General features: G+C 43.0%; 1 protein-coding gene across 1 annotated transcript in view; it reads left to right on the top strand.

Moving 5' to 3' along the window:
* The window catches only part of LOC100070235 (interferon-induced very large GTPase 1), a 30,859-nt gene extending 20,507 nt beyond the window's left edge, over positions 1–10,352 (top strand). Inside the window, exon 2 of the mRNA XM_001499898.6 lies at positions 1,312–10,352. Within this exon, the coding sequence (XP_001499948.4) occupies positions 1,314–8,603 (7,290 nt within the window). The 5' untranslated portion in view covers positions 1,312–1,313 and the 3' untranslated portion in view covers positions 8,604–10,352. The remainder of the gene's footprint in view (positions 1–1,311) is intronic.
* Positions 10,353–15,320: the final 4,968 nt, after the last annotated feature.

Genomic DNA, 15,320 nt, shown 5'->3' with positions numbered 1-15,320 from the left:
TGTGTGGTTTCTCCGTTGCCCAGAGATCCTGTTCTGTTTTTCTGATAGCACCCCACTTACCAGACTGGCTCTCAGCCCTGAAATCATGAGTGTGCACAAGGAGCCAGTCACACAGTGAAGGGAGTTGTGGGTTTAGCACTCGGGTGATGTGGGTGTCTGCACACCAGTTTGGGAGATTGGTGGTTGAGTTCTCCCAGAGGCTTATGGGAGGACTTCCTTCTGAAGTCCTGAGTAGAATCAGCGGCAACTGTGTCCCTTTAATGGCCTTTGATATTCTTGTCTGCCTCTTTCCCAATCTCTTTCCAGTCATGGAGGTCCGGCCTCAGTACTCTGGGTACTGCTGGAAAGAAATGGGTTTCTATGGCCATGTCCTGAACAACTCAGGTAGTCAGGCATTCACTCACCAATCTCCTTTTTCCCCACTGCAGAGGTCACAGTCACTGTATGGTCAAGCCCCATGCAATATCACTGAACAAGTGCTGGAATCTCCCTTCAGGAAGCCTGGACTTTTGCAAATTCTCTCCCATCTGTGGGTATCTGCCCATCAGCACATTCCAGGTTTTTTCCAACCATGGCAGGAGGAATTGGGCAAGTTCATTTGGGTCGGCTTCTTCCACAGCCCATAGTGAGTTCTTTTGCCTGTTATCAGATGCATGGGTGGGTCAGAATCCTCCCACATCTCTTGGCTTATGTTACCAGATACTACAACTCCAACAGAAGAAATTTTGTTCATGCGTAGATGTCTAATTAGTTGTTTTAAAAGAGGGACAAAAAGGAGGAACATCTTATGCCACTGTGACGCTGATATCTAGAAGAGAATTTTAAAGGACAGGAGAGCAAATAAATATCATGAAATGCCTTAAGAAGAAGTGACAGAGAGACAGGAGGGAAATCATCCAACACAATTGTGACAAAAACTAAGAGAAGAAAGATAATTGGTGGTACCACCCATGTTTCTAAAAGAAACATCATGCTATGAAACTCATGCATATGTTAAAACTACAACCCTCAGCTTAATGCTCTCCATACAATTGATTCTGTGTAATAGGAAGTGCCAAAAAGCCAGGCTACTAATTTACAGTTCACCCTCACAACTCAAAAGGCAATCCATGCTGAGAACACCGAAAAAGATGTCTTGCCCACAAAAAATTTAACAACGGTGTTAACAAAATATATTTCTTAGTACAATGAAAGGAGGAGAGGAGAAAGCCTTAAAGACTTGCTCCTTTAGGACACTCACCCTGTTGGCCATGGTGCTGACACTTTCTAAGGTCTTGACACAGGCTAAATATGTGTCTTTTCCTCCCACAGCCATGGGCACAGCAGGGTCCACCCCTGATGAGCCCCTGCTCAGAGGCAAAAGGAGGCAAGATCTCCAAGAGATGCTGACAGAAGTAGGACTGCCAGTTGAGTACTGGTTACCCAAGCTGCAGGAACACCTGGGTGTCACCTGTGCCCAGGCCTTACAGCACCTGGAAGAAAAAGACCTCCAGAAGCTGAAATCCCAGGCACAACATCCCTGGGAGAAAAGGGCCCTGGAGAAGCTGCTTGACCTGTCACACTCAAATAGTCTTTCAGAGCTACAGGACTCTCAGGTGGAAATGATACAGAAAAAGCAGAAGCAGGCAGAGCAGGCACTGCAGGAGCTACGAGACTTGCTGTCTGAGGGGAGGCAGCGACAGGAAGAGGCAGTGAGGAAAAAAGAGGCAGAGCTGAGGGAGGCAATGGACATCCCCAAAGAGTACTGGCCACCCCCTGAAAAGTCCCTAAAAGAAGTCATGGAAAACATGCAGAGACAACTCAACCTCATGGAAGGGATCCTGTCTCATAGGCAAAACCTGCCAGATAGAGATCTGGTGAGATGGGCATCTGGAGGGCTGGCCCTGCAGGGAATTTACAAAACCAGCTACCAACAGGGCCTAATAGAGAAGAGAGAGGAGCTACTCTGTGTCCCCAAGGAGTTCTCACTCTTTGGCCCTGAGCAGGGTCCACGGATGGAAACAAAGGAATTTACATCTTCTCAAGCAGAATCTATGTTCACCCAGACTATAGAGAAGCTGGGCTTCAGTGTAACTGCCTCAGCCAAGGCAGGAGGTTGGGGATTTAGCCTGGAAGCTGGTATGGATCACAGCAAACATACAGAATCCAAGGAGACCCGACAATCACGTTCTGAGCACTCTTACTTCTGCTCAACCAAGTTCAGCTATGTCCCGCTGGCCTCCTGCCACTTTCCCATTGATCAGCTCCAGTTCTCCAAGGCTGCTCTCCAGGAATTGAAATGCATTGAAGACCTTCTGGGTCAAGCTGAAGGCCCAGACAGACTCTCCTTGCTGAGCTGCAGGACGGAGGCCTTCTTCAACAGGTTTGGCTCTCACGCTAACCAGGGCCCTCTGCACCTGGGAGGAATCTACTGGTGGAAAGCCATTTCAGAGGGTTTCCAAAGTGAGCAGCTGGCAGAAGTGAAGCAGCAGTCGGCAGAGGCCCTGGATAGTTACATACGGGGCAGCTACAGTGGCTTTGGAGTGAAAGTTGCTGCAGGTGTGGATGTGTCAGACTCTCATTCAAAAGCAACCTCTGAGAGCACAACCTTCCAAACTCTCCAAACCAAAGTCCAATTATCTGTGGCCCAGACAGGTGGCCCACCAGAAGCAAATGGCCTTTTGCAGTGGAAAGCTGGCCTAGTTGCCAGTAATCAAACCTGGTGTGTCATTGACCGGGGATTTCAGCTGGTGCCCGTTTGGGACATCATTCTTTCCAGCCACAGAAGCGATTTTAAGGATCCTCTTCAGGTAGCTAACTGCCTGAAAGACAACTACGCTGCTCTGACTGGCCTCCCTGCCCAGATCCAAGATGCAGAAATATTACTGAGTGTTGGAAAGGAGGCTAGAGTTTTCCTAGAGGAGGTGAACTCCTGGGAGGTATCTGATCCTGAAGAGCAGCTTAAAATACTGATAAATTTCATGCAAACGTTGAGTCAAAAAATAAAAAGTTATGACACTTGGATTAAAATATGTCTCACCGATTGGGGTCTTCAGAATTTTCTGGTAAACCTTGTCAACTTTTACAAAAAGTCCTCTATTCCTAACACTACATTTATTAAATCTCAGTTGCGCACCCTTCTGGACCCTCACATCTACAGAGTGACAAACTTTCCTCAGGCTCATTCCATCATGCAGTGGATCTTCCAATCAGAGTCAGAGCAAGAGCATATCAACATCTCCCAATTTTCTAAATTAATTAAAATCTTAAAAGAAACCCAGAATGACCTCATGGAGGTGAAGGCCAAATCTGAGTCCCCAGAAACAGTGGAGGAAGCTCAAAGGAAAGCCACTTATGAGGTCAGCTTGCATCTTGGCTGCTTCTTGAATCACCTCCGAGAGCAAGAGCAGCCAGACACACAGCTCTTGCTACTTTCCATTGCTGCTGGTGCAGGATATCATGTGGAAAACAATACTTTTCAGTATCTCCTGGGGTGTGATGAGTTAGACTTCCTACTGGATGAAATGCAAACTGCCCATGATAAATATCAGGAGCTCAAAAGCATTTGCAGCTACAGGGCTCAAGCATTCCTGGTGCTCACAGGTCTGACAGCTACTGCTGGAGTCACAGCTATTTCTCCAGAGGAGAAAACACAACGCTTGGCTTTAATTAGACATCGCATGGGGCAATCCTTGTCAAAAGAAGTTATACATGTCCTCACCAAACTTGGAGCAGATCATGACTGGGAAAACCTAGAGGAAGACTTGAGATTGCTCATTGATGGGAATTACGAAGCCACTGTCTCTTCGTTGAAAATGGATGAGGTGAGAAAACAATTGCAAAGTCTCTTCCATGAAAAGAAACACCCCACTGAGCCACACGAGAATAAAAATGACAAGTTGGAGATCATTGAAAATGAAGCCTTCCTAGAATTACTTGAGCGTCTAGGCCTAGAACATTACCATCCAAAAAGGATGAGCAAAGCTAACTTTCATCTGATCTACAAGACTTCTGTGTGCAACACCCAGCCAAGCTCTGAACGTGAGCTTCCTTTCTATTTCCTGCAGAAGCTAGTGATGCTGGATTATGGGCTGAGATACCTGGTCTATAAAGATGATGCAATCACAGAGAATCAAGTTTATACAACAGCCTCAAATCAGGAAGATGAGGCTTCTGATCCATATGAAGACTTTTTTGAAGATCATGATAGTCCCACTAATCCTACCACTAATCCCAGGCCACATATCCACCCTATGGATATTCAGATGGCAATTCTTCTCTGTGCAGATGGTTTTGCCAGACAATATATTTTGACCAAACTTTCTGTTTGTCAGTTTGCCCTCCCACTTCTCATACCTAATCCCTGCAATTCTCAGATTGAATTCTGTCTCTGGTCTCTGAGTCAAATTAGAAGAAGCTGGCAGCAGGCAAAGAAATCACCAAAAGAGGAGAAAACCAATTACAACAATCAGCAGATGTGTCGTGTCTCTACCCCCATTGTGTCGTTTATTAGAGTTGGAGATGGCTTCTCTGCTTCCAAATCTCAGATCATGAACTGTCTTCTCAGTAAACGTAAACATGACGCCTTTTTTCACCGACACTGCAGAGAGAGCAGCAAAGACTGTCTCTTGATGGAGGGTGTGGTGGAAGTCTCCTGGTTCTGTCCTGGGGGGGAGGATGACGACAGATTTGACAACTGCTTGACCTTCACCAATCTTCACGGAGATGCAAAGAAACATAAGAAGCAACTCACCTTCCTGCAGGAGGTCTCTTCTCTCATTGTGGTCCTCATGTCAACCTCTGATGACAATAAAGAAAACCGAAAAGTTGTACGTGACCTGTGGCAGTCATCAAAACCTTTGATCTGTTTGCTTGATGACAAAGAAAGAACCATGGCCAATACTTCTGGCCAAAGAGTGAAAATTGGGATCCGGAACAGAAATGAGGCAGAATTAACACAGGAGCTCACAACTGCAATCAGACGTTTTCTAGAGCTTTCTGGAGCTGCTCTCAGCTTAGAGGACTGTGCCCAGATTGCTCGCAAGCAAGGATTCCTGATCGATGAGGACCAGAGAGATTGCAAGGAAGCCAAAGAAAAGGCAGAGGTTCTAATGGCCTTGTTAAGAGAAACGAAGATATCCCAGATGAAGGAAAAATTACTACCCCTTCAAGGAGAACTGTGGCACCGTTGGTGTAAAAAGGACAAAGAATTCTACCATCTGAGAGAAAAGGGGAATCGGAGCATCGAAAAACACAAGAGTGAGATTGAGACAGATAAACAAATTATACGGCATCAACAGCTGAATAGAGCCTTTCCTCTCAATGATTTAATGCAATCTGTCCTTCAGATTCTCAAAAACCCTTCAGAAACTGACACCAAACTCTACTTCTTGCAATGGCTGAGTGTATTTTTGGACAACCTGACCACAGGACACTTGGAAAAACTGAATGAAAAGAAAAAGTCTTTGTACAAACAGGTACAAACCGAAAAGCAAAAGGCACCAAAGAGCAACAACCTGAAAAAGTGGCAAAATGAGATAGAATTTGTCTCTGCAGAGATTACTAACTGTACCTTGGGAATTGAGCAGCTTCTCAGAGAAGTTGGCCAGATCTATGAAGCTCTAGAAGAAGCTTCCTCCGCCAAAGATAGCCTTTTTCTCTCCCTTCCCCAGATTGCTGCAGAGCTGATGATAGCCGGTGTTCCCATTGAGCTGATGGATGGGGATGCTTCCTATGTGCCTCTAAAGTGGGTGGCAGCTGTTTTTGACATGGTCGCAGAGAAACTTGGAGACAAACGGCTCTTCGTTCTCTCTGTCCTGGGCCTGCAGAGCTCAGGAAAGTCCACCCTGCTGAATGCCCTTTTTGGGCTGCAGTTCACTGTCAGTGCTGGGAGGTGTACTCGGGGGGCCTACATGCAGCTCCTGAAGGTGGAAGAGACATTCACGGAGGAACTCGGCTTTGACTTTATGCTTATTGTGGACACAGAAGGACTTCGGGCCCCAGAACTCAGCAATATATCCCAGAATCGTGACAATGAGTTGGCATCCTTTGTCATTGGACTTGGAAATTTGACTCTGATCAATATTTTTGGGGAAAATCCATCAGAAATGCAAGATATTCTACAAATAGCTGTCCAAGCCTTTATGAGGATGAAACAAGTAAAAATCTCCCCAAGTTGCCTCTTTATCCATCAGAATGTGGGGGAAGTTACAGCTAAAGACCAAACAATGGAAGGACGAAGGCGGCTAGAGCAGAAACTAGATGAAATGACAGCAACAGCGGCTGAACAAGAACAGTGCTCAGATATAACCCACTTTAGTGATGTCATCAAGTTTGATGCCAATACTCATGTCTACTACTTTGCTCATCTCTGGGATGGCAATCCCCCGATGGCCCCGCCCAATCCTCGCTACAGCCACAATGTCCAGGAACTGAAAAGTAGAATTCTTGAGACTGCCAAAGAGGAATCTAGGGGAAGTATCATGAAAGTATCAGATGTACAATTCCGAGTTAAAGATTTGTGGAGAGCCCTGTTGAATGAGAACTTTATTTTCAGCTTCAGGAACACCCGAGAAGTCATGGCCATGAGCAAATTGGAAACCATGTATAACAACTGGACCTGGGAGCTGAGGAGTCATGTGCTGAGCTTGCAGAACAAGCTGGTAAACCAGATTCAGAATGGAAAAATCCAGACATTCAGGACAAGCACATTCGAGGCTTCAGTTACAGAAAAATATGAGGCCATCAAGCAAGAATTGGAGAAATATTTTAATGAGGACCCAGATAGTGAAATACTGGTTCAGTGGAAAGCAAATTTTGAACATAAGCTAATAATCCTGAAAGAGGCACTTATTTCAGACAGCCAAAGAATAGCCAATGAACTTATTAGTTTTAAAAAAAGTCAAGAAGAACTAGATAACCAAAAGTCAGGTTATGAAAGAGAATTATTAGAAAGAAGCCAAAAGTTGGCTTTAACAGTGAAGGACAAACAACTGAGTGAGGAAGAGCTACGTGAGAAATTCGATCGACTTTGGAAAAAATGGGTCTATGCTGTGTCCTCAACGCTCCCTCCAATCACAAAGCCTGACATAGATGTGGATTCTGAAGACATCCTTTTGAATCATTTCAAACAGGAGAAAAACATGGGGAACATACTAAAGAGAAGTTCTGGAGAAAAGTTTCAAATCACCTATGACAAACATGTCAAAATGACCAAGAAATACTGGGTGGTTGAAAGGCAATTAGAGGTCTCTGATAAAGAATCCATAAAGATGACTACTGACCGCATTCTTTCAAGATTCACTGAAACCATAAATAACATTCAGAAGCAACAGCGTGATTACAACCCTAGTTACTTCCATGAAATCCTGAGAATAATAGATGAGGAGGTGAAATCTGCGCCCACTAGGGAAAGATACACATTTACGAGTGATTATAAAATTGACTTATCTTTGCATTTATTCCAAAGAGCATCAAAGAAATTTAATGAGATGCATGAGGTATTCAAGAGAGCAAATGATCCTGTAAACTATCTGCAAAGCAAAAAAGATGATTTCTTCATGAGTTTTAAGATCTCTTGTCAAGGAGCAACCTCAATCAAAACATTTGTTGATTTTCTGTGGGAAAAACTCACTCCTGCTATTTCCATCACCATAAGGAAAAAAATGGTCCCTAGCATTGCTGGGGACATACGAGCTACGTGCCCAGCATTCAATGGAAACAGGGCTAAGCTGGAAAAACACATTCTCATCTCTCTGGCAGAGGAAGAAAATTTTGATAATTACTGGCAATATATTCATAATCCAGAATTATTTTTTAGGAATTACATTAAAAGCCATATTGAAAGATATTGCTCAGACATTGGAAGGGAAAAAATGAAGACTTTCTTAAATATATGTTTAGGTGACATCAAGAATGCCATCCTCTCAGCTATTCATGAATCCACAGCAATAGCTAAAGATAAAAGCAGCACTGTGTCTGAGTGGTTGGATTTGTTCTGTGAGGGCCTGGGGAGTAACTTGATCTTTCCACGAAAAGATTTAATAAGCATTGAACACCAGGAGATAAAAGATACTGAGTTTCTCAAACAAGCCATGAGCACAGCTTTGGATCCCACAATGAAGAGAGCTGAACAGAAATATTTGAGCATGTCTGTAGAAGAAATGGCTCTTGAAATCCAGAAAATGCTCTCTGAACATCTCTGTGGCTGCTGGAAACAGTGTCCCTTCTGCAGAGCAATTTGTACAAACACATTGCCTGCACATGACGGAGACCACAGTGTTCCCTTCCATCGTCCTCAGGCTGTCAATGGGGGGAAATGGGTTAACACAGACCACTTTGCCATTGAGTTCTGTACTAGTAATGTAGCAAGTGATCTTCTTTTCGTTTTGCAAGATGGCCGGGAATACCCATATAAGAACTATCGAGAGGCAGGAGGGGAGTATGCCACATGGAGCATCACCCCAGACTCATCCACCCAGCCATACTGGAAATGGTTTGTCTGTCGCTTCATATCAAAACTAGAAGAAAGCTATCAGCGAAAATTTAGAGGTAGAGGTGAAATCCCTGATGCATGGACCAAAATCACAAAGCAGAATGCGCTTGATGACCTGAAAAAACAATAATATTTAATGACCAAAAAGCCCCAATATCTGAAGAAAAAAGTCACAGAACCTGAACAAGCCTGAAAGACCCGCTCCTCACAATGAGAATCCTCATTATTTCCATTTTTCAAATGTCACATCTAACAATAGATCTTTAACATTTCAAGAGTTGAAAATTTCCTGTGAAAGGGTTTCATTTTTCTTTGCCTCAACTCCTTCTGGTTTAAAAACAAATTACTAAAAACATATGAACATATAATAAAATTACATAGGATCTACTTAAAAGAACGACTTCATATTTTAAACTATCATTAGGAATGTTGTCTTGACTTTGAAATATTTAATGTTATATAAGTGTCGGAGAAAGTCATTTTTATAGAGGGAAATCAAAAACCATTTCAGACTGCTACAAATTTATATATGGACATTTTGACCAATATACAGTTCTTCGCCGCAAGGCATAAATTGTCCTTACTTTGTAAGTGCATTTTTCACCCCCTGAAATTGTGCAGAAAAGTTACTACCCCTTGAGTGGAAAAACACTCAGGGAAAGTTCATGATTCCCAAGCAGCGTAATACTTAGGCATACTCCATTCTGGGAAACCATAAAAGAGAGAGTTGGCCAGGATAGAGTCTGCGTCAGTTCAGGAAACATCAAGCAAATATGGGAAATACAAATCAAAAACTGTTTTTCTCATGTCACCACTACTCTCTTCTACCCTGGCCTCTTGGCAGTTCCCTGTGCATGTTTAAAAAAGAAAAAAAGGGTTCACAAGAGCTTAGGTATCCAAAGCCTAGTGCTGTGCACAAGTCTGAGAAGGAGTGGCTTTTGGAGCAAGATTTGGGACTAGGTAAGAAGGGCCATTTTAATCAAGGCTGTGGGCAAAGTCAAATGTGATGAACTCATTGATGATTACAAAAACTATTACTCCAAGAATAAAACATCATAACATATATACTTTTTAGGATCTGATATTTTAATAATAGATTCTATTTTATGTAGTCCAATGTAAGGAAATGCTTATCAGGCACCCTTGGGAATTTTCATACTATTTGAGCCATAGGGCCATGATCTGAATGAAAATCAAGAACACTCTGAAGCCAGCCAAGGAGCTCAGAGGGGAACGAAAGCATTGTTCTGCAAACCTCTACCTTCCGAAACAACAACTTCTGCTGGTTCTCACAGCTGATAAGCTAGAGAAATTCTGACACAAAGAAGAAAAGTTCCTCATTTGGGACGTAAGGGCATCCATTGGCTTTCATTTACAGGCACACTCACTACCCCTCCACAGCCTGTGAAACAGACAGTCCAGGGAACAGCAGGCCAAGGATTTGCATCTTCAGAGCTGGAGATAGGAGTGCTGACTCTGCTGGCTTTGTCTCCTCTAAGGGCTTCAAGCATACTCTCAGTTTCAGGTCAAATTACCCAGGCCTCTAGGAGAAATCCTGAAACAGAAAAGTTATGAAGGAAACTGGTGTTCTTGAACTGTTTTCCTTTTGTTCTCTGGAAAACACTCTCGTTGAGAACTGGAAGGACCTCCTAACATGATAAGTTCAAATGGAAATAGAACCCCTGCATAGCATGGCGCCTGTCTCTCACATCACTGTGGCCTTGAAAACTGCATTGTTCACTTAACCTGTGCTAAATGCTTTTTGTATTTGTTTAATGAATCCATAATGGCCTTTAACTAAGAGGTATCAAATATATCATATATTAACTTTTATTTTAAAGCCAAAATTATTGTGTCAATAAAAAATATCTTTGATAAATTCTTCAGTCATTTAAGCATTCTGACTATAAAGTGAGATTCAGAGGCTGTGCCCAAGACATCAAAAACATACTGGCAAGAAGCAAATTGGGATAGAGAGAAGATGACTATGTGGGAATGGTGTTTTCTGTGATAGTACTGGAGAGAGTAATACTGCCATCAAGGTGGTGTCAAGATTAAGGGGATTACACTGTCAATGGGTTGGAGTCACTGAGGGTGGAGACCTCAGGGACAGTGGAGGAGGAGGAAATGGAGTCAATAGGGATGACAATCATATGATCATCAAGAGTGAGAGACACTGTGCCCAGGTGTCGGTCACAGGATTGGAGTTGACCAGCGTTCTAAGGATAGAAGAGGTAAGGGTCACACGGTCAGTGGAATGAGTCTCTCAGACTCAGCGAAAGTGGGAAACATAAAAACCCAGGAATTGGTGGTCACCACATCAACAGATTTAGGGGATTTCAGAGTAAGTGAAGTAAGAGATTCCAAGTGCCATGTGAAAGAAGGAGTCACAAGGCCTGTAGGAGTGGGGCTAGGAGGGTGATGAAGTCTCAGACAACATCAAACCATGTGAGTAAGATGTGAGTGACTTAAATAAAGATCAAAATTTGCACTGAGAAGTTTTCAAGTAAGTTTCCCTCTCAGAGATGAAGATAAAAATAAGAGAAAGTCTAGGGAGTGGGCTGGGTCCTGGAATAAACGTTTGTGTCCTCCTAAATTCATATGCTGAAGCCCTGACTCCCAATGTGCTTTAAAGAATGGGGCCTGTGGAGGTCATTAGGTGAGATGAGATTGTTACCAAACCTGAAGTGAGTTTGCTCACCCATTGCACAGCAAGCCAATCTCTGACACTGGGGGTGGTGGAAGAAAGTAGGAATTTTATTTTTGCACAGTGCTGAGCAAGGAGAGAGGGAAGATAACAGTGAAATCTCAAACTCCCCGAAAAGGTGAAAGGAAGGCTTTTTATTTGGGGTTTTACGTAGGGGAGGGGGAGAACATGGCCTTGCTGGTCGGAGCTTTCCCACCAGCCTGTCTTTGGCCTTGAGACTACTTGCAGAGAGGAGGGAGCTCATGACCTTGCTGGTCAGCAGCTTTCCCACCAGCCTGTATCTCTTTGTGGAAGGAGATAGTCCAGGTGCTTGTCCTTGATGGTGTCTGTCTCCATGGGGATAGTGGATTCTGGAGCCAGGAAGCCAGAGAGTAAGCAGGGAATGAGTGTTTTGGTTTTAACCCCATATACGCTGGGTTTAATGCGGGGAAACTGATATCAGGGTCAGTATCAAGATCACAAGGCAGGGCCCTTAGGATCAGATTAATGCCCTTATAAGAAGAGACACCAGAGAGATCTCGCTCTTTCCAAGTGCGTTAACCCAGGAAAAGCCATGTGAGCACACAGCAAGAAGTGGCCATCTGCAAACCAGGAGGAGAACCCTCAACAGGAACTGAATCAGCCAGCACTTTGATCTTAGAAGCTGCAGAACTGTGAGAAATCAATTCCTGTCGTCTAAGTCACACAGCCTGTGGTGTTTTGTTATGGCAGCCTGAGCTGAGACAGGGAGCGTCTAAAAATTGACCCCCTTAAGTTTTGACATGCTTTTCCCTTGGACAATGGGGAAAGACATATGATCATACAATTTTAATTTTTCCCCTTGCCTAAAAATTGTAATTCTCTTGAATCATTCTAACCATTCAGTCAGCTCTGAAAAAGCCAGTCAGCCCTTTATGGTAGTGCTGTGGTGCATTTGCAGAGAAGACCATGGAGGAGAGTGTGCATGTTACATCTGAGACTGTCATGATAATTGCTAATCCTGCTACCTTTGTAGTAGTGGTGACTGTGAGACCTTGGGCATGTAATTTAACCTCTCTGTGCTCAAGTTAACCTGTCTGTAAAATAGTACGTTTTTCAAGCTGTTGTTGGGAAGAACAAATGAATTGCAACGTATAAAGCATTTAAGACAGTGCCACACACAGAGTAAGTACTCTATAAATGTAAATTATTATGATGTTACCCTGTCTCTCTCAAATTCCTTATTCCTTTGTTTTGAGTAACATTTTATTAGAACCACATCGAAAGGTTGAGATAGTCTCATCTGAGGTTCATTGGCAGGAACATTCAACAAGGACTCCTTGAGAAATCACAATTAAGAAGACAGATTGTTCTCAATGAATGTGATCATAACTTACAGCTCAAAATGCATCTCAAGATATCGATGTCCTTTGGTACTTTATCAGTAGTTACAACTATTTCAAACACTAATCAACCAAAGACAGAGAAGTCACTGCCACCATTCTCTAGCAGTGCTAAAGATAATATGTCTCAGGTTCCTCAGAAGCAGGCCTAGGACATAGATTCCCATGCAAGTGATTTATAAGAAGAGTTATCCTAGTGGAAAAGAATAACAGGAAGCAATAAGGAAAAGGTGATTTAAGGTAAGGGAATAAATTAGGAGGTTGAAGTCAAGTTCTGAGAGTTAGGGAATGGGAGCCTGCAGTTTTAGTTAAGAACACCAACTCGGAAGTTAGACTGCTTGGTTTTACATAGCACCTCCACTTTTTATATTTGGCACACAACGTTGTGTAATTTTAAGGTGTACAATATGTTAACTTGTTACATTTATATATTGTAATAAGATTGCCATTGTAGTAATACTTAGCACTTCCACCACATTACACAATTATCAGGGCCGGCCCGGTAGCACAGTGGTTAAGTTCACACGTTCTGCTTCTCGGCAGCCCAGGGTTCACTGGTTTGGATCCCAGGTGCAGACATGGCACTGCTAGGTAAATGCCATCCTGTGATAGGCGACCACGTATAAAGTAGAAGAAGATGGGCACGGATGTTAGCTCAGGGCCAGTCTTCCTCAGTAACAAAAGGAGGGGTGGCAGTAGTTAGCTCAGGGCTAATCTTCCTCAAAAAAAAAAAAAACCATAATTATCATCATCTTAGTGGTTAGAACAATTAAGTTCTAGTCTCTTAGTGGGTTTGTTGATTATAATACAATGTTGTTGTCTACAGTCACTGTACTGTGCATTAAACTGCCAGGGCTTATTTACTACTCATTATAAGTGCGCCCTTAAGCTTCATTTCTATTCACTTTCCACGTCAACCGACATACTCGAGTGATGCTGAATTTTATTCAGCTCCTCAAATGAGGCATAATTTCTTTACACGTGCAGTTACCTCTGTTGAGTCTTTGTTCCCTCTTCCTTCTCTTCATTGGAAGACTTCCTTTTATCCCTCAGGTCTCATTCCATCCTCCAGGAAACCTCCCTCAAAATATCATGCCAGAGTTCAGCCCTTCTCCCTAATTATTGTTTATGGCAATGTGGAGACAAATACATAAACCTCTATATTGGAATCAATTCTTGACTAAACGCTCTACACACTCCTGATATTTTTCGGACTAATAAAGTCATTTCTGAACTGAGCATCTAATTATAAATTGTTGAGAAAATCTTCGGAAAGATAAGACATATTAGATTCATGGAGCTGCTGGGAGATGAATTTTAAGCTATGTCAGAATTATCAGCCTGATAGATAAAAATAAAATCAGAGTATCTAGAAAATACACTTTATGTCTGTTTTATGTTTTATAAGCATCCTGATATATTTCCTGCCATTGAAAAAGTCTACTTGACAGTTTTGAATGGAATCTCTCTCCTGACAAAAATTCAAATTTTCGTGAATGTTATCTCTTGTGTGAGCTTTAATTTTAATGCTATACCTATACTTGGTTGTCATGGAAAATTAATATCATTCCAGTGGTTTTATTTTGTATATAGGTATGTTGTTATACCTTCATTAAGGTGAAAAGTAACAGTAGTTTTTCTTTCTTTAAGCTTATATCAACAAGAGATTAAAATGTAATGGCTATGATCTGCATGTGTGCCCCCAGAATCCACATGTGGAAATCCCAACTCCCAAGGGGATGGTACTAGGACTCAGGTCTTTGGGAGGTGATTAGGTCATGAGGGTGGAGCCCTCATGAATGGGATGACTGCCCTTATAAAAGAAGCTCTAGAAAGCCTCCTTGCCCATTGTAGGGGAGAGGGGAATTATCCTCGATCCTCTTAGGGTCCCTGGCCAGGTCTGAAAATTACTGACAAAGACAGATTAACAGGAGAAAAGCATAACAAATTTATTTAATATAAGTTTTACCTGACAAGGGCGCCTATAGAAGGAAATGAAGACCTGAAGAAACAGTCAGACCTGGGTATTTTTATGCTAGTTTTGATGAAGAGTGGTCAGTTGTGGAGGAATATGACAGGTCAAGCAGAATGAGGTAAATACAGTTAACTTGGGGAAATTTAGCAAGGCCTGTTTGTTCGGATCCTTCTCTGTGTCCCTGGTCCTTAAAGATAAGGATGCTTCTTTCCTCTGAGTTTAGGAAGGACACCTCTCACAAGAGGGTTTTATGACCTGTTTCAGGGGAGAAGGTCAAAGTGACCTCCTTGCCTCTGCCGTTTTCTCAAACTCCTTCAGCTTAAAATAGCCAATATGCCAAGGTGCTATACTTTGGAGTAGCGTGTCCTGAACCCCATCACTTTCCACCATGTGAGGTTACAGTGAAAAGACAGCCCTCTAAGAAGTGGGCCCTTGGCGCCGGCCCGCTGGCACAGTGGTTAAGCGCACATGTTCTGCTTGGATGGCTGGGGGTTCGCTGGTTCGGATCCCAGTTGCAGACATGGCACTGCTTGGCAAGCCATGCCGTCCGTGGTAGGCATCCCACATATAAACTAGGGGAAGATGGGCATGGATGTTAGCTCAGGGCCAGTCTTCCTCAGCAAAAAGAGGAGGATTGGCAGCAGTTAGCTCAGGGCTAATCTTCCTCAAAACAAACAAACAAAAAGAAGTGGACCCTCAACGGACACCAAATCTACCAGGTGCTTGATCTTGGACTTCCCAGCCTTCAGAATTAGGACAAATACATTTCTATTGTTTATAAGCCCCTTGGTTTATGAAATTTTA

Source organism: Equus caballus, chromosome 7 (genome assembly GCF_041296265.1).
Source record: "Equus caballus isolate H_3958 breed thoroughbred chromosome 7, TB-T2T, whole genome shotgun sequence".
NCBI classification, from domain to species: domain Eukaryota; kingdom Metazoa; phylum Chordata; class Mammalia; order Perissodactyla; family Equidae; genus Equus; species Equus caballus.
Note: the sequence above shows the minus strand (reverse complement) of the source record. Positions and strands in the feature narration are given on the sequence as shown.